This window comes from Suricata suricatta, chromosome 9 (assembly GCF_006229205.1).
Source record: "Suricata suricatta isolate VVHF042 chromosome 9, meerkat_22Aug2017_6uvM2_HiC, whole genome shotgun sequence".
NCBI lineage: Eukaryota > Metazoa > Chordata > Mammalia > Carnivora > Herpestidae > Suricata > Suricata suricatta.
The window spans coordinates 135,280,071-135,302,182 of NC_043708.1; the positions used below are offsets into that span (position 1 = coordinate 135,280,071).

Below are 22,112 nucleotides of genomic sequence, written 5' to 3' on the forward strand. Positions count from 1 at the left end.
GCGGGGCTCGGGTCCGCGGCGCCGACTCCCCGTGGGCGCGCCTAGTGTGTTCCAGCCGAGACCTGCAGGGGGCGCGCGGCGGAGGATCTGGAGGGCGGCCCGCGGCGGCCCGGGCGCCGGCCCCCGGCTCGACCGCGGCAGAAGTGCACGAGGTCGGCGGTCATCAGGGCCACGAGCAGCAGGGAATAGAGGCCCAGCGCTAGGAGCGGGCCCGGGCCCCTGTGGGAGAGGCGAGAGTATCAAGGCGCTGGCCCCAGGCGCGCGCTGGCTGCTGCAGTCGGGGTTACAGAGCCCCCTGCGTCCAGAGAAAGCTCGGGACACCACTCTCCTCCGATAAATGTAGAATTCCTAACCAGAAATCCAGGGGCTCGCATGTGCCGTGAAACCATCTATGGACAGATTCAGGACTGAAAACTCCGCCCACAACGGGTTTAATCCGCGGACTAAAGATCCTCTTAGTCTTGACACGCGTCCCACCCCACCCCCAGCCCTACGATGCATGCAATAGCTCCCTGATTCCCGCCTCCACAGCCCCCTGAATTCCCCTCCACAAAACTGTTCGTAATCATGCATTCACGCGATTTTGTGTTCGAAGTCGGCCCCTCACCAGTCTGGACAAGCCTCCGGCCCCAGAATTTAAAAACACAGTCCCGGATACAGGAACACCTTGTCGGGGTCCCAGTGGCTCTGAGGCTGGAGTTCTCACCTGAAAAGGGGTGGGGGCGGAAGGGCGGACAGGTTGACCTGGTACAAGGCCTCAAATTCCGCCCGGGTGCAGCAGGAGCCCCCTGCAGCCTGCAGGTGGCAGCAGTATGCTTCCTCCGGGGTATCCGACAGCCGAGGACAGAAGAAGCCGGGGTAGTGGCGGCCATCAGCGTCCCAGCTGGTCTGGCACAAGTGGGGGTGGTGGGCCAGGGCTGAAGAGAGGAGCGTGGGGGAGACAAGCAAGCATGGGCTCCCCACACCCCACTTCGACCCCTCTGGAGAGTGCAAAGGATCAGTCTCAAAAGGGCAGACTCCTTTCCTCCCCCACCAGCTCCCCAGAGCAGCCCATCCCGTGCTAAAATTATAGGGGACCCGAGGTGGGGCACGCGAGGGGGGGGAGGGGGGAGGAGAACGCTGTACCTGAAAGAGAGGTCGGCTGAGCAAGCGTCACCCAGCTGAAGAGCAGCAGTAGCCCCGAGCTCAGGGCCGTCAGCAAAAGGCCCGGCCTCCTCTGAAAGCCCATGAGTGGTCACCTCTGCCTCAGCCCTGGTCTTAGGGACCCCGACATCTCTCTTTCTAAGCTGTAGCTGCAGACAATAAGGAAATAAATAGCAAAACCCCAAGGCCCCTGGGCACCATTGACACAAACCTGAAGCTTCTCTGTCACCGACCTCCAGAGAGAGATGAAAGGGCCTGAGGGTCTATCTTCCGTTGGAAAATGTGGGGATTGTGTCTCCAAGCTCTCAAAGGGTTTCTGAGCTGAAGGGGGAAGGGGTCAGCAGACTAGACGGCAGAAGGAAGCATGAGCAAGAAGCTGAGCCATGAGCCTGAGGAGCACACTAGCATTTCTCTCCACCCACTCTCACCTTCCAGGCTGCTGTGGAAGCCCCGGGAATTCAAATCGTTCCATTTGGCCCCAGGGACCTCAGTTACAGCTCTGGAGCTTTCCTCCCTAACTTCTGCATCATGACAACCACTAAGGCTGAAAAACAAGGGCGAGTCTTCCCATTAACTTCTCCCTGGAGCCCCCGCCTGCCCTAGCTACCAGCCAACACACAGAAGCTCCCGGCCGGATCGGAGAACTATACTTCACAACCAGCCCGTCCCAGTGCACAGGGAAAGTTCTTCCGGGGTCTCCAGGTGCCTCTTACCCCTTAAGCCTCATGGATGCCATCTGCGGAGACGGGAATTTCTCTAGGAGGCTGACAGCCACCAGCCAGCAGTGTTAAGTGTTATTCTAGAGCCTGCTGAGGCCTGGCAATGTGGTGCTCCCAGAATGGCAAGACAACAGTTATCCCCAGAGGGGCCCGCAGCAGGTGCCTGGGGACTGAAGCAGAAACACTTATGGCACAAGAAAGAAATGCGAAACTGTTGTCTGGCAACTGAGAACAGGGGAAACCTGCAGGGGAAACCATTTTTAGGCCACTTTGAGAATTTTCAGAGCATTGACAGCTTGAAGGTTGTCTTTTCATGGGCGGAGAGGATCCTCCTGGGAGAGGCTGTCTGTGACCCCAGAGGCTAAGTGAATTGCCCTTCCTCCAAGGTACCATAGTCCCCTATGTCTTCCAGCCCCGGACCCTGCACACTGTGAGGACACTGTGTTATTTCTTGTTTGTCTTCCTTCCTCCTTCCTCCTTCCCCGAGACCGTGGGCTCCCAGAGAGGCCGGCCATGTTCTTCCTGCACCACCGGGAGAGCGACTGAACCAGGCAGGGGCTGCGGTGCTGAGGGCTCCCAACACCAGTTGCTCTGTCGCCAGGAGCTCAGCTGCGGAGAACCCGTCTGGGCCAGAACCCCCAGTCACCCGGCCTCCGCGGCGCCAGGGGGCGCTGTGAACGCTCCGTCCCGGGCTCCAGCGGCTCCCGGGACCTCAGTCGCCCGCCCCACCCCGGCGATGGGCTCCCAGGCCACGCAGCTGGTGGAGGCTGCCGACTTCGCGGCGCGCAAGCACCGACTGCAGCGGCGGAAGGACCCCGAAGGGACACCCTACATCAACCACCCTATCGGTGGGCGCACCGCCTTGGGAGCAACGGCAGCGGCGCGTCTAGGGGGTGGGGACCGGGAAGGGAAGGCGGAGGGCCTACCCCTCATTGAGCACCTGCTCTGTACCAGGCTTTGTGCCAGGCACCTTTCGTGTTTAACCCTCACAACCACCGGGGTGGTAGCCATGGTTGTTCCTCTGCACAGTTGACATCCACAGACAGTAAAGGACTTGCCCAAGGTCATCTAGTGAGAAGCCACCTCTGGCTCTACAAAATCCGCAACACGCAGCCTAGGACTCCCTCGGGTCTGATTTCCTGCTTTGCCCCATCAGGTGTGGCTCGGATCCTGACCCATGAGGCGGGAGTCACTGACATTGTGGTGTTACAGGTAACTCTCCTCATTCTCTACTAGGAGGCTAGGGTGGGGATAAGGGGCCCCATCAGCCGTGACCCCACCCCTTGGCTGGAGTCGCAGGGCTAAGTGGAAGCCTGTCCCCAGGCAGCGCTGCTCCATGACACAGTGGAGGACACAGACACCACCCTGGATGAGGTGGAGCTGCACTTTGGGGTCCAAGTGCGGCGTCTGGTGGCGGAGGTAACAGATGACAAGACGCTGCCCAAGCTGGAGAGAAAGCGGCTGCAGGTGGAGCAAGCGCCCCACAGCAGTCCCGGGGCTAAACTGGTGAAGCTGGCAGACAAGCTGTACAATCTGAGGGACCTGAATCGCTGCACCCCAGTGGGTACGCTCCCCACCTGCCCTGAGGGGGAGGGGAGGGATGCCCGTCTTCTCCAGGCACAGGTTGGTGCCTGGAAAAAAGAGCCAGGGCTTTCTTGTTGATTTCCCGAGCGAATACTAGAATATTCTGATCTCCTTTCACACCGTAGAGGTAACAGTAACTGGGCCGGGGGCCAGTGTTCTGAACAGATCCCACCCGGAACTCATCTCTGGCCCTGCGCCTCGTCCTCCAGGAAGTGGGCAAAATCCAGTGCTGTCCTGGATGTCCTGTGAGCAGTTTTCTGTCCATTCTCATGCAGGATGGTCTGAACATCGAGTCCAGGAATACTTCGAGTGGGCAGCGCAAGTGGTGAAGGGGCTTCAGGGGACAAACCGACAGCTGGAAGAGGCTCTAAAGCAGCTGTTTAAGGAGCGAGGGCTGACACTCTGAGTGGTGCTTGGAGCCATCAGGTGGCCCAAACTCCAGCCTTCCCCAGGCCAGAAAGGATTCATATTACCAGCCTTTCGGTGCTTTTGGATCTCACTCCCTGATTTATTCAGCCCAGATATCTCTCAGTGTTTCCTGCCAATTAAGCTGAGCCCTGGATTGAGGAAATCAGATGCAGCTCATCCATTCCTGGTGCATTCACTGCCCCTTCTGCTTGGGTCTGTTTGCTGTTTCGTTTGCATGGGCAAAACTCTCCCCGCCCCCGCTCCAGGGACTTGGGCTTATATAAGCACTCGTTCATAAGTCATTATGAAAAATAAAACATTTTGGGTAAAGGTTTAAGTTCTTGCTGCTCCTTCCCCAGCCTCCTGAATGGGACCTGGGACGCGGGAGACCTGCCCTTCAAGATGGCAGGGTTCTGTTTGTGTGCCGCCTGGGAAGTGTTCCTCAACCCCTCTGAGCCTGGTTTCCTTACCAGTGACACAGGTTGTGTAATCATTAGGGTTAGATTATGTGATGTCTCTAATGGAGCCTGACACATAGGTGCTCAAAAAATGGTAGTAGTCGTCCTCCTTAAGAAAATGGGATGGGGTGGCAGACGTTTTGGAAAGGAATGCCACCTGCTTAGTGGCTGTTCTTGCTGAGCCCTGCAGAGACCCCAGCAACGTGACCGGGCCGGTGATGACAGCAAGTCCCAGCCCCATCCCTCTACCAGTGCCTTCGGTTGCTAAGTGACATGGACTTCCGGACGCCTCCGGAAGTGGTTCCGGGCGGCCCAGCCCAAGGAGCCCTGGAGTGGGCGGGGTTCAGGAGGGGGAGGGACGCTTCATGGCTTCGTCCGGGGGCAGAGGTCGTCAGGTGAAGGAGTTTTGGTCGCTGCTGAGCAGCTGAGGGTTATTAGCCCCTAGGAAAGGCTACGCCTGGGAGATAAGGAAATAAGGAAATCGGTGTTAGGTCAAAGGCCATTTCGTGCTAGATCACGATGGTTATGTACCCAAAGAATGCCCCAGTGTCTTTTGGGGGGGATGGTAAAGGTCAACAAGGTGCATTTAAAAAGAAGGGAGTTTATTGGGGCGCCTGGGTGGCTCAGTCGCGTGAGCTTATCACTTCCGCTCAGGTAGTCTTATGGTTCTTAAGTTCGAGCCCAGAGTTGGACAGCTCAGAGCCTGCTTTGGATTCTGTGTCTCCCTCTCTCTGCCCCTCCTCTGCTCACACTGTCTCTCAAAGATAAAAAAAAATTAAAAGAAAAATTTTTAAAGATTTTTAAAAAACATATAGGTGGTGCCTAGGTGGATCAGTGAGTTAAGCGTCGAACTTGGGCTCAGGTTATGACCTCTCGGTCAATGGGTTCGAGCCCCGCAAAAGGCTCTGTGCTGACAGCGTGGAGCCTGCTTGGAATTCTTGCTCTCTCTTGCTCAAAATTAAGCATTTTAAAAAATGAAAAAAAAAAAAGTATAAAGGAAAGGAGTTTCAGGACCATTCCAAGTAAACAGATCAAGAGTTCAGCATAGTCGTCTTAAGGCTGACTGGGGTGTGGTATGTTTTGGAGAATTTTGGTTTTAGTTTCTTAATAAATTAGTTTGGGGGACAGGATTACAGGAGTTTTAAAAAACTTTCTTCCTTAAGCTTAAAAATATAGGGACACCTGGGTGGCTCAGTCGGTTAAGCGTCTGACTTCGGCTCAGGACATGATCTCACAGTTTGTGAGTTTGAGCTCTGCGTTGGGCTCTGTGCTGACAGCTTCGGATTCTGTCTCTCCTTCTCTGGCCCTCCCCCACTTGTGCTCTGTCTCTCAAAATTAAATGTAAACATTTAAAAAAATAACAAAAAATATATGTATATGTATACATACATATATATAAAATAAATCTGCAGTTTTTAAGTGACCCAAAATTAAGGTTTCAGGACATTTAATAAAAACTCCTTTTCCTGAAGGCAGGGATAAACTGTCACAAGGTGCTTGCTGTTTTACAAAAACACCTTGTCACGTGTGTTACTTCATCTGTGCTGTGTAATAACCAGATGAGACAGGGAAGGGGAAGGATACTATTCTCAAGGCCACAATCCACTCTTTTTGCCACACTACTGGCCCTTTAAAAGTTTTTTTAAGTTTACTGACTTATTTATTTTTAAGTAATCCCTACATCCATTATGGGGCTGGAACTCACCATGCCAAGATCAGGAGTTGCAGGCCCTACTGACTGAGCCAACCAGATGCCCCCTACTGGGCCTTTTTAACCAGACAAGAGTGACTACACTGAGGTCAGCCCCAACCACTGGACGTGGTAAAGATCAGGTCTGAAATGGCTAGTGGGGCCTCCCTAGATAACCTGTTTGATTTCAGCCAATGCAGCAGCTCAATGTAGATACGTTTTTTTAATTCAATATATATATTTAAACAACCAGAAACTTCAAAGTTCGAAGTACAGAATAAGTAACTTTTTCCCCTGAGCCATTTGAGATCACAGGCACACCGTGAAGACACTGCAGGTTCTGTTCCAGGCCACGGCAATAGAGAGAATCTCACAGGGCACCTGGATGGCTCAGTCGGTTAAGCGTCCAACTCTGGCTCAGGTCATGATCTCACAACTGGTTAGTGGGTTCGAGCCCCGCATCGGGCTCTGTGCTGACAGCTCAGAGCCTGGAGCCTGTCTTCAGATTCTGTGTCTCCCTCTCTCTCTGACCCTCCCCTGCTCATGCTGTCTCTCGCTCTCTCAAAAATAAATAAAAACATTAAAAAATAAAAATAAAGAGAACCTCACAACAAAGTGCATCAAATGTACTTTCTGGTTTCCCAGTGGATGTAAAAGTTAGGTTTACATTATCCTGCAGCGTATTAAGTGTGCAGTAGCATTAGGTCTCTAAGAAAACAGTATGTACCTTAATTTAAAGATACTTTATTGGCAAAAAAAAAAAAAAAAAAGCTAACCATCATCTGAGCTTTCAGTGAGTCGTAGTCTTTTTGCTGGTGAAGGATCTGGCCTGATGGCTGCTGCCCAGGGTGGCGGTGGCTTAAAATACGACAGTGAAGTTTGCGGCATCAACCGAGCCTGCTGATGATTTCCGTGGAGCGGGCGAGGCTGTTCGACAGCACTTAACCCACAGCAGTACTTTTAAAACGGGAGTCAACCCAGATTTACGTAATACTGCAAAGCCTTTGTTGTCATTTCAGTAGTCATCACGGCATGGTCACTAGTAGATTCCACCACTTTGCTCATCCACAGGAAACCACTGCCCGCCGGGACAAGTTTTATCCTGAGACTGGGGTGATTCAGTCCCATCTTCAGGCTCCACTTCTGATCCTAGTTCTCTTGCTGTTTCCACATCCGCAGTGACTTCCTCCACGGAAGTCTTGACCCTCTCCAAATCATCCAGGAGTTTGGAATCAGCATTTCCCAACTGGAATCCTGCCAATGTTGACATTTTGGTGTCTTCCCATGAATCATGCTTATTCTTAATGGCGTCTAGAATGATGTGAATCCTTTCCAGAAGGATGATTGCCTTTGCTTTTGGTGTCCTAAGAAATCATTGCCAAACTCAATGTCATGATTTCCTCGTGTTTTCCTCTAAGAGTTTTATAGTTTTAGTTGTTACAGTTGAGTCTTTGATTCATTTTAATCTTTGTATAAGGTGTAAGATAAGCTTTCAGCTTCATTCTTTGTTATGTGGACATCAAATTTTTCCAATACCATTTGTTGAAAAGTCTGTCCTTATGGTACTTGTTTTTGGAGTATTTTAAGTATGTATCACTCTGTAAACCTTTTTTTTTTCAATTTTGTTTTTAAGCAATCTGTGCACCCAACGTGGGGCTCGAACTCACAACCCAAAGACCAAGAGCAGCTGCATGCTCTACCAACTGAGCCAGCCAGGCACCCCTCTAGCTTTCTTGTCCCTTGAGCAATGCCTATGAGATTTATGATGTTGATGCTCATAACGTTTAGCTCATCCCTTTGAACTACTTCAGAGCGTTTCATCATACGAATGGACAGTATTTTCTATATGCATTCCTCTTTTTGATAGATAATTAGGTTTTCAGCTTTTCACTACACCATGCTCCGGTGGACATTCTCATCCTCAAAAACTTCTTTGTGCGTGTGAATCTTGAGGAGGTATGCTTATGTTTCTTCTGGACAAGGACCCCTGGAATAACACCTAACATTATTGCTATCTAGAATTCTCATTCCTGACTCTTTTTAAGCTATATTATAGTTTATAGCCAATACTTACTCGGTATTCCCGCCGTCGGTTTATGCACCCTGGGTTTTTTCCCCACCAAAGGACACCTTTCTTCTTCCACTGAAGTTTTGCACACTGCAAGCTCTCAGCCTCTGTGTGTTTGGAGCGCCATTTCCCCTTCACTCCGAACGACAGGGCAGCTAATACCGAATCCAGAGCTGATGGTTATGTTCTCTAAGCGTGAACTGTACTATTTCCTGGTCTCCAGGTATCCGCTGTTGCGAACTATCTGTCTGCGGTCATTTTGACGGTCTTTCCTGTTGGAGTTTCTTTCCTAAAAATCTGGTTGGTTTTTAGGGATTTATTTGCAACATATGTAGGTGAGGATTTTTTTTTTTTTAATGTACCTTTCTTGGAACTTGGGTGAGCACTTTCACGGCAAGGACTCACACACGTCTTTCTTCATTTCTGAAGGGTGCCTCCATTTTCCTTGTGAAGGTTTCCTCTTCCCTACTCCCTAGTCTCTCCTAAAAGGGCCACTAAACATTATGGTAATGCTTCTACATCTTTTTTTTTTTTTTTTTTTTTTTTACTTTTGAGAGAGAGAGAATGGGGGAGGGAGAGAGAGAGGGAGACAGAGGATCTGAAGAGGGCTCTGAGCTGACAGCACAGAGCTCGATGTGGGGCTTGAACTCAGGAATCTCGAGATCATGACCTGAGCTGAAGATGGACGATTAGCCAACTGAGCCGCCCAGGCGCCCCTGCCATCTTTCTTCACCTCTTTTAGGTTTTCCTTTAATCTCTGTGGTGCGGTCAAGCGGCTCCTCAGTTCTGTTTTCCAAACCCACAAAAGTCTTTACACCATTTGCACGGGATCCAGTGTTTGTGCCGTACACAGACTGTATTTCCGTAAAGCGCTGTTTGGGGCCGCTTCCTCTTTGTCTTGTTTTTAGCTGGCAGCCTCTTTGCTTCCCCTTCCTCTGCTCCTTGCTCAGCCTGCTTCTGGCCTTCCTGGGTTAGTCCTGGCGACCTGTTGGTGCCGCGTGGACTCTGAAGTCACAGCGTTGCCGTTCTTCGCTGGACCTCCTCTCGAGCTGCAAGCCTCCCATCTCCTCAGGCCTGGGGGTGCTCTCGCCATTCTTGCTCACAGAGGTTCCTCTTGCGTCACTCTGACTACGCTTCTGCACCGTAAACACCTGGCTTGCCATTCTTAGGTGTCAGGAGCTGAGGAGGCGGACATAGGTGCGCTCCCTCCTCTGGTTTGAGTCGGGTCCCCAGGCGGGCTGACGGGGAGACCCGTCTCTCCTCCTCCACTGACAGAGCTGCTCGAGGCTTCCATCCTCAGTGCTGGGTCTTACATCTTCCACCCCGTCCATTCCAAACGCCGGGAAGCCCTAGGGTTTCCTGCGCCGAGTGCACTTTCAGTTCACGTTTATTCTCAGTCAGGGAGGTCCAGGCCCCAGAATGGACAGAGACTCTTTGCAGACCCACTTGGTCCAGGTAACAGTTAAGATCTGGATTATTTCCCATGGACCTTACGTAAAATTGGTTTGCTCGGAAGGATCTGGAGTCCTCCTCCATCACCTGTTCTCGCCCTTGAAGTGTTGTACGTACTTTTGTTAGCGAAAAACAAAGATCTAGTTCAGGGAGCTCTGCTTTGGGTGCCCAGCTTCATTGCCACGGCCCAGACTGTGACGGTCCCCCTTCGTGAGCGCGTGAGGGCAGCTAGCTGACCACGGTGACTGTGGGGTAGGCAGGTGAGCTCGATGTTACAGAGGTTGCTCTTTCTCGCGGGTTCTCTCTGTGGCCACCCCTGAGGCAAGCTGAATCAGAGCGCCACCTGTGCCCGCCTCCCCCTGCACAGGAGGACTGGCTTTTTGGCTTCAGTCCCCTCTCCATGGTTCCACCTGGCCATATGGTCCTCTCTTCGTCGACATGGGATCGCTCTGAGTGCACGCGGGGCTCCCGGGGGGAACAGAATGCTATTTCCAGTGGTTGAAGTTGCTTCTGGGTCACGTCCTGGTTCTAATTATGATTATAATGCTCGGAACGGAGGCCTCCGTGCCCGCACATGGCGGTAAAGGATGGCTGCTTGCCTTAAAATCACAGGCCCATTTCCAAATTATGGGTGCAAGGGGCGCCTGGGTGGTTCAGTCGGTTAGCATCAGACTTCGGCTCAGATCATGATCTCAGGGTTTGTGAGTTCGAGCCCCTCATCGGGCTCTGTGCTGACAATTAGTTCAGAGCCTGGAGCCTGCTTCAGATTCTGTCTCCCTCTCTCTCTCTCTCTCTGCCCCACCCCTGCTCATGCTCTGTCTCTCAAAAATGAATAAACATTAAAATTTTTTTAAAATTCTGTGCATAAAAGAATCACTGGAAACCTAGTTAAAAAAGTAGATCTTTTGACTGCCAATCCCAGAAATTGGTTCAGTAGACTGTGCCCAGCAATCGGCTTTTCCTCCTACGTTCTATGCAGAAACGTTGGTTTCTTGTTCGTGTTTCGGGTCAGTCTCAGCGAGTCTTAGTCTCTGCTCCACAGGCCCTCAGTCCAACATCCAGGTTGAAGGAGCAGCCTGGGGAGGAGAGGCCAGAAAGCTGGACTTCTGGTGACCCGGGACCACGCCCTCAACAACGCTGCCTGAAGTCGTTCTAAAAGGCCAGTGTGTAGCATGAAACACTGACCTGGCAGATGGATGCTTTCGTGGTACCTCTAAGACTTCCAGAGATAAACAGCCTTTATTCTGCTCACTTCCTAGGGGGCACACAGTCTCCCTTATCATGTGGTTGTAGGCCATGTTACCCGAGTAACTGACACCTGATGTACGGAACTGCTGGGCATCCTTCACTCATCAGATCACGGCTCCGGTCTACTGAGCTCCCCTATGGGCTGGGTACTCGCCGAGCATCACACATCGATAACCTTATTTCTTCCACAGCGACACGGAAAGGATTCCGCGTGCCTGACCCAATGCTGCTGACAGTCCTTCATGATCTCAAAGGACTCTTGACATTCAGGTAGGGGCTGACCAGGCCTGGGGGACCTTCTCTGAACCCCAAAGCTAGCTTTAACCTAAAGTGATTAACTCATCGATTTTCAAGGTGCTGCAAACATTTTCTCCCAGATTGTCATTTGTATTTTAACCTTGATGTTTTCCATCGTATATAAAACTTTCAGTATTTTTTGGTAATAAAATCTGTTTAATCTTTTCCCTTGTCACATCTTCCAGGTTTTGCGTCTGTTTAGAACAGAGTACTCCACACCACAAGTATAATAATACCCTGTATTTTCTTCAGTGATTTTTGTAGTTTAATTTTTTCATTTCTTCTCTCTGGGACTAATTTTTGTGGAGACCGTGCGCTACAGATCTCTTACTTTGACAGCCAGTGTCTTAAAAGTAACTATTTAAAGCAGTCCGTCTTTTCCCCACTTCAAATAATCCTTTTATCCCACTAAATTCCCGTCTACCTGGGTCTCCTTCTGGACTCTGACTTTGGTTCCATCAGTCGGTCTGTCCGATTCCACACCAGGTCACACGGACCACACGTGGCCACCTGCTAGTCCCTGGGGCAATGTCACAGGACACGTGCCCTTCCCCCCCTTGGTGGCCCCCTGCCCCCGACTCACCACCATTCCGAATTTGTTAGTATTCTCACGTATTTACTCTTCTAAATGAACTTTAGGACTCATCAAAATTCCAAAGGTATCCAATCCCACTGGAATACACTGAATTTAGGGGCGGCCTCGGAGAGACCCGCAGTCCTTACAGGAGCATGAGGTCTACCCCTGGTACCCACCCACGGAATGGCCGCACCAGCTCTCCAGCCGATTCTCTTGGATTCTACAGGTTGCGTTCTAGTGTCTCCAATAAAGACAATGGTGACTTCCTCTCCTTCGCCTGCTCTCCTGTGGGATTACGGTGCCAGGACCCTGCTAAATAATAGCACATCCTTGGCTAATTTCTGACTTTTATGGGAATGTCTGGGGTGTCTGACTCTTTCAAATGTCATGATCGGCTGGTTTCTGACACAGATTTTACCTAGATTAGAAGTTTCTTTGTATCTTAACTTACTGAGATTTTTAAGAAGGGAAAGATTTAAAACTTTAAATATTGCTTCGGCACCTATAGAGACCACCAAAACCTTTGCTCTATTCCTCGAAGCTGAAGAAGGCTGCTGAGCAGGCCTACTGCCTCCTGGTTCACTCTACGTGTCCTGAATCCCTGTGCCAGGACTCGAATGCTCTGCAGCAGAACGTACCGCGGCGGAAGCTTCGGGGCCTGGCTGCAGGGATGGGGTGGAAAGCCTTCCCAAATGGCTCACGCTCATGGGGGCCTGGAGGCTCCTTGTTCTTTCCAGGGAAAGGAAGTATGCCAGACCAGATGCCCCCGGGCGGGACTCCGGTGGACAGTGGCGTACAGAGTACAGGAAGCAAAGAGGGGTCAGCGAGGATGGTGGACGCCCCCATGTCCCTGCCACCGCCCCACACATCACCACACAGTCCGGGCACCCAGGATCAGATGGGGGCTTTGATATCTGAAGCGTGCTATGATCTCTAGCCATGAGACGGTCTCTAGGGAGGCCCTTCTGCCACACCACAGCCCCTGGCCGGGGCGTGCAGGCCGGGGAGCCCTCACAGTGGAGGCGTCACAGAAAGCAAAGATTCCACCTCCTCCTCCCCTCTGCTAACTCTGGGTCCCCACCCCTCCTCCCAGCTGTCACTCAGTTCCTGCTGGTCACATCGGGACATCCAGTCCCTACATAACCAGAGGACCCTCACCAGAGTCAGCTCTCACCTCCAGTGACCTGGCACTGGGTCCCTACTCACTCAGCCTTCCCTTCCTTTTCTGACCCTGCTTCTCCTCCACCCCATTTTGGGAGAAGGGTGGGTGCTTGACCCTGTGCTCAACTGGGTGCTGCTCACAACCCGAAACAGAGGCTGGCACCGCCCACTCTGACCACGGACCCTCTGGCCAAGATCTCACTGGCATCTGCCCTGTCTACCCAACGCCGGGCTTGGGGTTGCCACTGAACACAGAAGCAACGAGAAACAGAAAACGAGGGCAGAGCCCAGTCTGTCACAGTTCTGAGAGGTAGATCGGGACAGGATACCCTTCCTGCTCGTCCAACCCGACCTTATGGAAGAGGCAGTCTCTGTGGAAGAACTTTCCCTTCAGGCCATGAGAAGCGCTAGCCCAAGCGGAGGCGGAAGGTGGCAATCTCCATGGGCTCCAGATAGACGTCGGTGCTGTTGGAGGGCGAGGCCAGAGGGTACAGTAACGTCAGGGAGGTCGGCTGCAGGAAAGCCACATCCAGGCCGTGGAAAAGGCTCCCCAGGGCCACCTGTGGAGAGGACACAGGGCACAGGGCTGTGCTGGGTGCTCACACGTGACGTGATGCAGCGCTTTCTCTGTAGGACTCGCTACCTCTTTAGGAGCCTCACAGAGGCCCCGGCGCCTCTCGGTGACACGGTGCCTACCTGCGTGTGGTAGTTTGTGTTCAGGCCAGGGGTTCGCTCCGCTCAACCCCAAAGCCCGCCCACAGACCTCAGGGTAGGCGCCACCGCACCGAGCGGCGAGCTCCTTGGGGACACGGACCATGTTAGGCCCGCTCGGGAATCGCCAGTGCCCAGCACAGGCCATGGCAGGTGGAGGGACTTAGTGGCGCTGGCCTGAGCCACGACGAGAGCTTTCAGAGTTGTAGCACGACGGCTTTGGGGTTTTATTTCTGACGTTTTCCGCCTTGTCTGGCGGCAGCTCCTGCTCATGGACCACATGCCTCGTCCAGAACTCGCCCTGGCCGGGCCTCGGCTGCTGAAGACACTCAGCCACGGCTTCTCCCTTTCTCTCCAAAAGCCCAGAGGGAGCCCCTGTGCCCCTCACCGCAGGCTCCCCAACCCCCCGCCTCCCGTGCCCTGGCATGCCCTGCTCCTGCCTATGCCCGGGCCCCCACTCACCTTGCCTTGGCTCGTGGTGCAGTTGAAGCCCAAGTTCTTGGCCTCAAGGCCACAGTCGAAACCCTTGCGGTGTAAGAGGAGCGCGGTCTCCGCCGAGGGCAAGGCATCATCCTGGGTGACGGACACACAGAGGGCAGTGGGGGCGGGTGTCAGCACCGGGATGGGGACCGGGGGTGGGAGTGGGAGGAGTTCGGATGAGGAAAGGCCAGAATCCGGTCCTGGAGGTGCAGAGGGGGCGGGGTACTCACCTCGGCCTGCAGCGTCCGCAGGTTAAGCAGGTGGAAATCACAGGGCAGGGAGGACGCCAGGGGACGAAATGAGCGCAGACCGGGGCCGGGGAGCTGCCTCTTGGCTACAGGCAGGGCGAGCACTGGGGTGTTCAGGTAGGTGGAGGTCAGGTGGCTGAGGAGGGACGGGTAACTGGTAGTGCGGCCATCCTGGACCTGCAAAACCAGCCGAGATGTGAGTGAGGGGGCGGAGCCGGGCCGAGGGCCAACGCACGCCTGGGTCCGATCCTTGGAAGAGAGCTTCCTGAAGTGTCTGGAAGGTTCCAGGACCTTCCTGTGTGGCCATGTCCCATCTCCTAAAACATACAAGGGACTATTTACTAGACCACGTCTCCTCTACCTCGTGGGGTCTCTGCTTTCATGACGCTGTTGGGAGCTTACGCCCCGTGAGCACCTTCCATCTCCCAGCACAGACCCTCAGGGTGGGAGGAGAACAGGCCACAGACCAACGTGTGCCCACCGCGGACGGAGCAAGTACCCTGTGGTTCCAAGTCCAGCCCCACATTTGCAGCGCCAGCCCTGGTCCTCGGGCCCGGTGCTCACCCCGTTGTGCCACGCAGGGGCGGCCGCTTAGGGGGCTCCCGGGATGCCACATGCACAGGCCTAAGCTGGACTTCCCCTAAGGCAGCCACTTTTCCATCTCCTGGAACCTCTGTCCCTAATGCCACCTTCCTTCTAATTGCCCAGAATCTCTCTTCCCTCTCCCCTGACCTCCATCCCCACCCCAGCAGCGTCCTCACACCCACGCCAAGCTCCCCTCCCATGGCTCGGGTCAAGCCACAGACACTTGCTGCTTGAACAGCCTGTAAACCATGACCCACCTCCAGGCTCCCTGCAGGCCCGCCCTGTTCCTGCTGTTAGACGGCCAGGCTCTGGCCGGAGTCCGACAGTGACCCTCCGTCAGATCCCGCACTGGCCTCCCACATAAAGTCCAGGCCCCCCAGCCAGTCATTCTGGGCCCACTACCGTCTGCCCCAACCAACCCCTGACCCCATGCTAGCCTAGCAATGGCTACCAGAACTTTCTCCAAAGAAGGAAATAAGCTATACCTGTAGGAACAGAGTAGCTGCTAGCCACCTGTGGTCACTGGGTGCTTAAACATAACCAACATGACTGAAGAACTGAACTTGTTATTACATTTGGGTCTTTTATGTCAATTTGTTTTGAGAGACAGTAGAAGTGAGCGGTAGAGGAACAGAGAGACAGAGGGAAAGAGAATCCCAAGCAGGCTCCATGTTGTCAATGTGGGGCCCAACATGGGGCTCAGACTCACCAATTTTGACATCATGATCTGAGCTGAAATCGAGTAGGACTCTTAACTGACTGAGCCACGCAAACACCCCTTATTTAGTTTTAATTAACTTAATAACCACATGTGGCTAGAATCTACCAAGCCGGACTAGCAGCTGTGGTCTAGCCGAGTTAGTACACTGCTGTTCCCCGTTCGCGCGGTCTTTCCTGCCTTCCAGCTCTGAGCTGTCAGCACAGCGCGGGGCTCGAACTCACAAACTACGAGATCAGGACCTGAGCCGAAGTCTGAAGCTTACTGACTGAGCCCCCCAGGCGCCCCGGTTCTTGGGTTTAGATCAGAGCCCCATTCACCACAGCCGCGCCTGGCCAGCGTGTCCCCGAGAAGCTGTCCTCCTTCGCCTTGGCTCACAATGTCCTCCCACTCCTCTGCACCAGCTGACCTACTTGTCCCTTATTCTTACGCACGTAGCTTACCCCCCACCCCTACTCCCGAATGAAGTCCTGGAGAGCAGGGTTGGGGTCAGAGGTGTCTGTGTCCCCCTCAGGCCCTAAAGCACAGCAGGTGCTCAGTAGCTCCTTGGTGCGCGAGGACCGAGCCAGACGGGGGAGACTGGATGGCAGGCTCCGTCCTCCGCAGGCTCCAAGTCCAGCCACCACGTGCTAGTGCTAGTTCACCGCCCCCACTGCTGGCCCTTACCTCTCGGTTACTGCTCCTGCTGCTGGGAAAGATCAAGCCCCTAAACATGGCTGCCAGTTTGGAGAAAAAGCCAGGCTGGTGGGGGCAAAGAGAGCCATGAGATGAATGGGGATGGAGCAGAGAGGGTTAGAGAGCATGGCGGTGGGGAGGGGACACAGAGGAAGGCAGGAGGTGGCTTGGGGACACGGGCGTCAGGACTCTGGGAGAAGGGAGGTGCCAGGCTGCCGGAGATGGAGAAGCAGAGTGTCAGACCCACTCCCCACGCCCCAGGAGAAGCACTATGCTCGCTACCCCTCGCCCGCCTCTAGCTCTGCTGCCCAAGCACCCAGCCTGACCTGGCTCCGAGGGCGGGAGGCCCAGAATTTACCTCGCTGCCCAGGGTTCGCCGTTCCAACAGGAGGCGGAAATGGTTGCAGGTTCTTTTGTTGTCCTTGAGCCCCTGACCCAGACCCCGGTTGTCATCCTGCATCAGCCGACGGTCCAGGATCACCTCCAGCTGGCCTGGGGAAGTTCACTGTGAGCCCCAAGCAGATACTGGGCTTTTGGAAGAAGAATCCCAACCTCAGGCCCCGAGGGAAAAACCCAGGGTGCCACACCCGCAGGCGGGTCACTCGGGAGAGGAGCTGGAAGGGGACAGAGTGAAGGGCCAGAATCACAGAAGAGGAAACCAAAGAGGCTGGAGAAGGCAGCTCCTGGCCCAGGGAGGGGCACAGACCCGGGCGCGCGGGCGTGAGCGCCCAGCCGCATTGGCCACTCGGAGAAAACCAGCGGACATAGAATTGCTACGGACAGCCAGCAGCGTTTGCTGCGGAGGCCCTGGTCCAGGCGGCCAGGGCAGAGCTTGCGGAGACTAGAACCCACGCCCTCCCATCCCGCTTCGAGGCTGGGCCAGACTCCAGCTCTGCCGCCTCGTCCGTCACAAGCAGAGTCCAGAGAGCACGGGCAGATGGCAAACCAGACAGGAGCCCCAATCAGGTGTCGTTTAAGGCTGCCCTGGGGAAAAGGGATGGCAGATGACCGCCTGTGCTTTCTTGGTCACATCTGCTCGGGGAAGGGGCTCGCCGCAAAGCTGACACACGCTGGGGTGAGGGGTTTTCTAAGAAGCTCCTGAGAGCGCCCACCAGATGGCCCTGCCCATCCCCCCAGCCCAGGGTGCGGACTTCTGTGGCTCCCACATCCCTGTGCCCTGAGCAATCTTTTTTTGGAAAGACACCTGAAAGTTGTAAAATGGATCCGTGCCTACAAAACAATCATCTCTTAGCACACTGTTTTCCAGAAGGGCAGAGGGAATCCGGTGGGGTTTAGCTAGCAGTTGATGGTGTAGACAGAGCTGTGGCACAGTCTGATAGTGAGGCGATCAGAGCCACACTCCTTCAGCAGGGGGTCAGGCCTCGACTGCCCTGGCCACCAGCCCCCAGGAAAAGCCTCTCGGCTTGGCCCTGCACAAAGGCTCTGTCCCCAACACAGACGACCTGAAAGCCTCAGAGGCCACCAGGAGCCAAGTGTTCACTTTACCCTGAGGACGCAGGAGCCACCTCGGGGGGCCCAGTCCCAGGCCAGCACCCCTCATGCCCTTGTTTTAATTCTTAAAGATGCTATTCTTTTAATAGTAGCATGCGTTTTTCTCCTTTGCTATTTCGTTATACCATCACATATGCTTTCCCAACTGCCCCCACTCCCATCCCTGGCCAGTAGAGTAACTATTCGATACTGGGATGCATCTTAAAGGGATCTGACAGGGCCCCCCCCCCCCCCAGTCACCTCCATGGCTGCCTCCGCTAGGGGGGAGGGTGACAGCAGGGGTCAGCCCTCCTGCAAGGCCTGTGTGTGACTGATGGGAGTTAATGGCTCTCTGATAATGATTGCAGGCACAGAGGTGGTGGGAACTGGGTAGGGGTGGGGCCTGCTGAGGGGAGAGGCCCGGGCCACAGACCGCTTCCACTGCGCCCATCCCCTTGCGCACTGGCTCCTGTACTCCACTCACCATCGTGCAGGCTGGAGACACCCAAGGCCTGCGCTGTATGCAGGGTGAGGCGGTTCTGGGCATCCTGGATGTAGGCCATGACTGGCATGGGGTAGAAGTTGGCCTGCAGGGGTAGCTTCTTCAGATAGCGCCGGGGCTGCACCTGAGAGGGGGAGACCGGCAGGTCGGGGGCATCCAGGCACCATGTGGGCCTAGCGGGGCCCCAGGTCACTCTCGCCTCGGATTCCTCCTCCTCCTCTCCCAGGGCCTGTTGCGTGCGTTCCTGGGGCCCCAGGAGTCACCTGAAAGCCGTTGAGGTCCGTGAAGAAGGCGCCCTGGCTGCCAATGTCCGTGTGGATGCGCAGGGCCAGCTCCTTGTTGATGTAGTCCCGGATGTCCACCAGGGATGACATGTCCAGGGACAGCCCCTCCACCCCTGGGCATAGAGACAAAGGGTGAGCATGGAGAGGCTGGAGAGACTGGGCAGGGAGAGGCCATGCCCAGACCCCCCGGGGTGCCCCGCATTTCTGGAGGACCTTGTCTCCCAGAGAACCACCCTGACCCTCATCACAAACAATACGTTTGTTGGGAACAGACCGTGGGCAGTGAGCAGAAGGTAGAGCAGCACACAGCCTGTGCGGCCCTCCCCGCCCCTCCCCTCCGAACTTCCCCGTGGGCGGGGTTCACCTGGCAGGTTATAGAGCCGCACCGCCTGGCGAACATGCTCGTAGTAGGCGACCACCTCCGAGAAGAAAGGGCCCTCGGTGACACGCAGCACAGGGGGCTCCCTGGGGACGTAGGGCTGGGGAAAGAGCAGGTGACCGCTGAAGCCACAGCACAGAAGGCACAGCGTGGAGGCACCGGCCCGGCCTGGACAGAGGTACCTGCTCCCCACAGGCCCCGGCTTGAGACCCCTGGCCGGGCTGGCCCAGGCCCCCGGCTGCCGCTCCTCCGCCAGCCGGACTTCCGGAGGCAGCCCGACGAAGCCCCTGGCAGGCGGGGACCGTCCTGGAGGAAGGCCGGGGCCCCTCCTCCTCACCGCCTCGGTTCACATGGCTCCTCGTGCCCTCCGCTAGTGGGGCCTCCCGGGGCCGCCTGGGGTTTTGGGGAGTCGTTAGGGTACCTGGGCCTCCCCATCAGGCAGGAAGAGGTAGGCTCCACTCTTGTCTTTGGACGCGCGGGTGCCGTAAATGAGGAACTCCATGTCCACCCGCTGCTCCTGCTCCTCGTCCACCCTTCGGATGCTCTGCCAAAAAACACAGCCCTGACCCCTGGCCCCACACCCGCATGTCAGGCCTGCCCCCTGGGAGGGCACGGACGAACTTCCCCCAGAAGCCAGCCCAGCTGCCCCGCGCCGTAAGCCCGGAGCCCAGTCGGCCCGCTCCGAGGCCCGCCGTCAGTCAGGTGGCGGCTCAGTGCCGTCCCGCTGCCACGCACACCCTCCTCAGCCCCCCGGCCCTGGCCTTTACCTTGAGGAGCCCGGTAAGGCCTGAGAACCAGACCTGCATGTAGCGGTTGCTGAGGGCAAAGTCGCTGGTGCCAGAGTCGATAACACGCAGAGGAAAGGCGTCCTGTCTGCTGATGGAGAGCCGCCGGCCATGCAGGTAGACGCGCACGGAGGAGGGCAGTGTGCGGTGCCCGTCCAGGCCCAGCTGCAGCTGCAGCACGCCAAGGCCAAGGGCTGGCAGGCGGATGGGCACGGACACCTGCTGGCACAGGAAGGGTGAGGAAGCGCGGCCCACAGCATGGGCACCAATTCCGGACGCGGGCCCGGGGTTCTAGTCCTGGGGCTTTCGTACTAGCTGGGAAGCCTGAACAGTACCCTGTACCGCTGGGGCCTCTATCCCCTCCTCTGATGGTGGAGGTGACGTACCTGCCTCTGGTCAGACTTTTAGGAGTCTCAAATGCTATCTGAGAAACTCTGAAATGGCAATCACACATTAAACTTTCAATAACCGCTTAACGAATGAAGACATAACAGGGCACCCTGGCCGCCATTCTCACTCTTATGGGAGTTCACCAACCTTCACCTGCCTTTCACAGACAGACCCAAATCCCAACAGTGCCTGTCCTCTGGGCATCCCCTCTCCCCAAGACACCTGTCCCCAACCTGGGGCATAAGCAGGAGGGCGGGAGGCTGGTGCCACAGGCAGAGGGAGGCCCCGGGAGAGGCCAAGGATGAGCACGGAGGGCTGGGGGGCCCACCTCCCGGGTGCCCGCCTCACCTGGTAGACGTCGGGGACCACGTCGGTGGCAGAGCTCCAGTGCGCGCCGATCTGCACGGCCAGCGGCTGGCCCTCCTCAGAAAGGACACGCACGCGGGGCGAGCTGACCAGCAGGGACACCACGCTGAACCGCTCCTGCTCCAGCGGGTTGAACAGCACCACATACCTGCAGGGAGAGGCGGGCTCACCCAAGCAGGCTCGTCCTGGGCGGCGGAGGAGGGAGCAGGAGGCCGGGCCTAGAGGCCCCCGGTAGCTGGGCTGGTGAGGGGTCGAGACGGTGTCAGGAGCCGGGGTGGCTTCGCCTCTGCGCCTGGCCTGGTCTGGCTCACCTGGGCGAGGAGTCCAGCTGGATAACTGTGCGCTCCGGGAGGGCGTCGTGAGTCAGGCGGGTGTCGTCCTGGGATTAAGGGGGTGGGAAGGGAAGACCCGTCAGGGGGCTTGGCCCAGATTGGCATCTCGCCTCCTTCCCTGCCTGTCCTGGATGTGGACCGCCAGCTGCCCTGGGCACAGATATTTCACCCCTGGGGCAGGGAAGGATAAGAAGAGTGACACGCTCCTACCACACCCTCCTATGGCAGGTGTCCTGAGCAGAGCAAGGATGGGGGCCAGGAGGGTGGGGGTGGGGGCTCACCATTTGGAGAAAGGGGGCTTCAGGGTCGAAGTGGTAGGTCTCCTTATCCCCCAGCACCAGGTAGTGTGCTGCATTGATGATGACCTGCTTCAGGCTGACGAGGGAGCGCAGGAGCCTGGGGGGACAGGGGGCGGGAGAGGGGCCGTGGAGGTGGCCGTGGACAGACTGCGCATCTCCCTGGCAGGCCTGGCCCTGGACGGCTCCGCACAGCCTTTCTCTGGGACAGCGGGCGAGGGCGTGGAGCCAATGAAGAGGAGGAGAGGCCCTCACCTGACGCCATAGTCGGCCACGACCGCCTCCTTGGCGGTTCCGGTGATGGCGTCGTGGTGCTGGAAGAGCCCCAGGGTGCGCCGGGCTTCCGTCAGAAGGGCGAAGTTGGAGAGCGGGTACTGGCTAGCCAGTCCAGCGCGGCGGGCGTGGGCTGCAGCCAGGCTGTACAGGATCTCCGCCCCCCTGCCCGCAGAGAGAGAGGTCAGCCTCCTGCCCACGGCTCCCAGGCCCGCCCTGGTGCCGCACGCCCCGTCCCCTTCTCTCTGCCACTTCTCTGCCTGCCTGGCTCTCCAAGCCTTTCTAGGGCCTTCTGAGCCAATCCAGCCCCTCCTTAAGCCCCACAGTCTCATACTCCTCCTCCCAGCCGAGAAGGATGGGGGGCGGGGTCTCACCGCAGGTGGGCCTCCAGGACACGGTCCAAGCTCTTGTAGAAGGGCCGGGAAGTGAAATAGCCCGTCCAGTAATGGTCCTCACGGTCGGCGTAGGAGAAGAAATCCCCGCTCAGCACGGGAAACCCTGGAGGCCGGGCCCCCGGCTCCACCCCTGTCCTCTTGTACAGAGCATCAAAATAGTCAGAGAGGGTGCCAAACTGGGCCTGTGGGGACCCCAGAAACCCACGTCCATCAGTTCCAGAGGCTTCTGGGAATTGTTGACGACCCCCCCATGATCACTCCATCTTACCCTTTCCCACCACACACAGAAGCTGTGAGCCCAGGAAGGAATTCCCACACCGAAGGGAGACCCTGCCCAAGAGTCAGGAAGCCCCCAGGAAGGGCCAGGCTGCAGGACTTGGGGGGGGGGCCTCCCCAG

At 56.1% G+C, this 22,112-nt stretch overlaps 2 protein-coding genes across 12 annotated transcripts in view; one reads left to right on the forward strand and one right to left on the reverse strand.

Moving 5' to 3' along the window:
• The first annotated feature begins 2,554 nt into the window (after positions 1-2,554).
• Positions 2,555-4,191, forward strand: HDDC3 (HD domain containing 3). Its single transcript, XM_029953013.1, has 4 exons — positions 2,555-2,710; positions 3,019-3,074; positions 3,186-3,426; positions 3,722-4,191. Exons 1-4 carry the CDS (start codon positions 2,599-2,601, stop codon positions 3,850-3,852), a joined length of 540 nt encoding a protein of 179 aa, XP_029808873.1. The 5' UTR covers positions 2,555-2,598; the 3' UTR covers positions 3,853-4,191.
• MAN2A2 (mannosidase alpha class 2A member 2) overlaps positions 3,931-22,112 on the reverse strand; it is a 33,788-nt gene continuing 15,606 nt past the window's right edge. For 8 of the 11 annotated variants that reach the window (XM_029953010.1, XM_029953009.1, XM_029953006.1 and 5 more), the window contains 15 exons: positions 21,695-21,897; positions 21,303-21,485; positions 21,033-21,147; positions 20,731-20,798; positions 20,402-20,567; positions 19,646-19,882; positions 19,300-19,422; positions 18,864-18,978; positions 18,479-18,612; positions 18,198-18,339; positions 16,581-16,714; positions 16,214-16,288; positions 14,227-14,421; positions 13,979-14,089; positions 11,203-13,365 (listed from right to left, as the gene is read on the reverse strand). In XM_029953010.1, the coding sequence (XP_029808870.1) occupies positions 13,213-13,365; positions 13,979-14,089; positions 14,227-14,421; positions 16,214-16,288; positions 16,581-16,714; positions 18,198-18,339; positions 18,479-18,612; positions 18,864-18,978; positions 19,300-19,422; positions 19,646-19,882; positions 20,402-20,567; positions 20,731-20,798; positions 21,033-21,147; positions 21,303-21,485; positions 21,695-21,897 (2,154 nt within the window). In that variant the 3' untranslated portion in view covers positions 11,203-13,212. The other 3 variants (XR_003913752.1, XM_029953011.1, XM_029953012.1) reach the window with 3 other exon arrangements.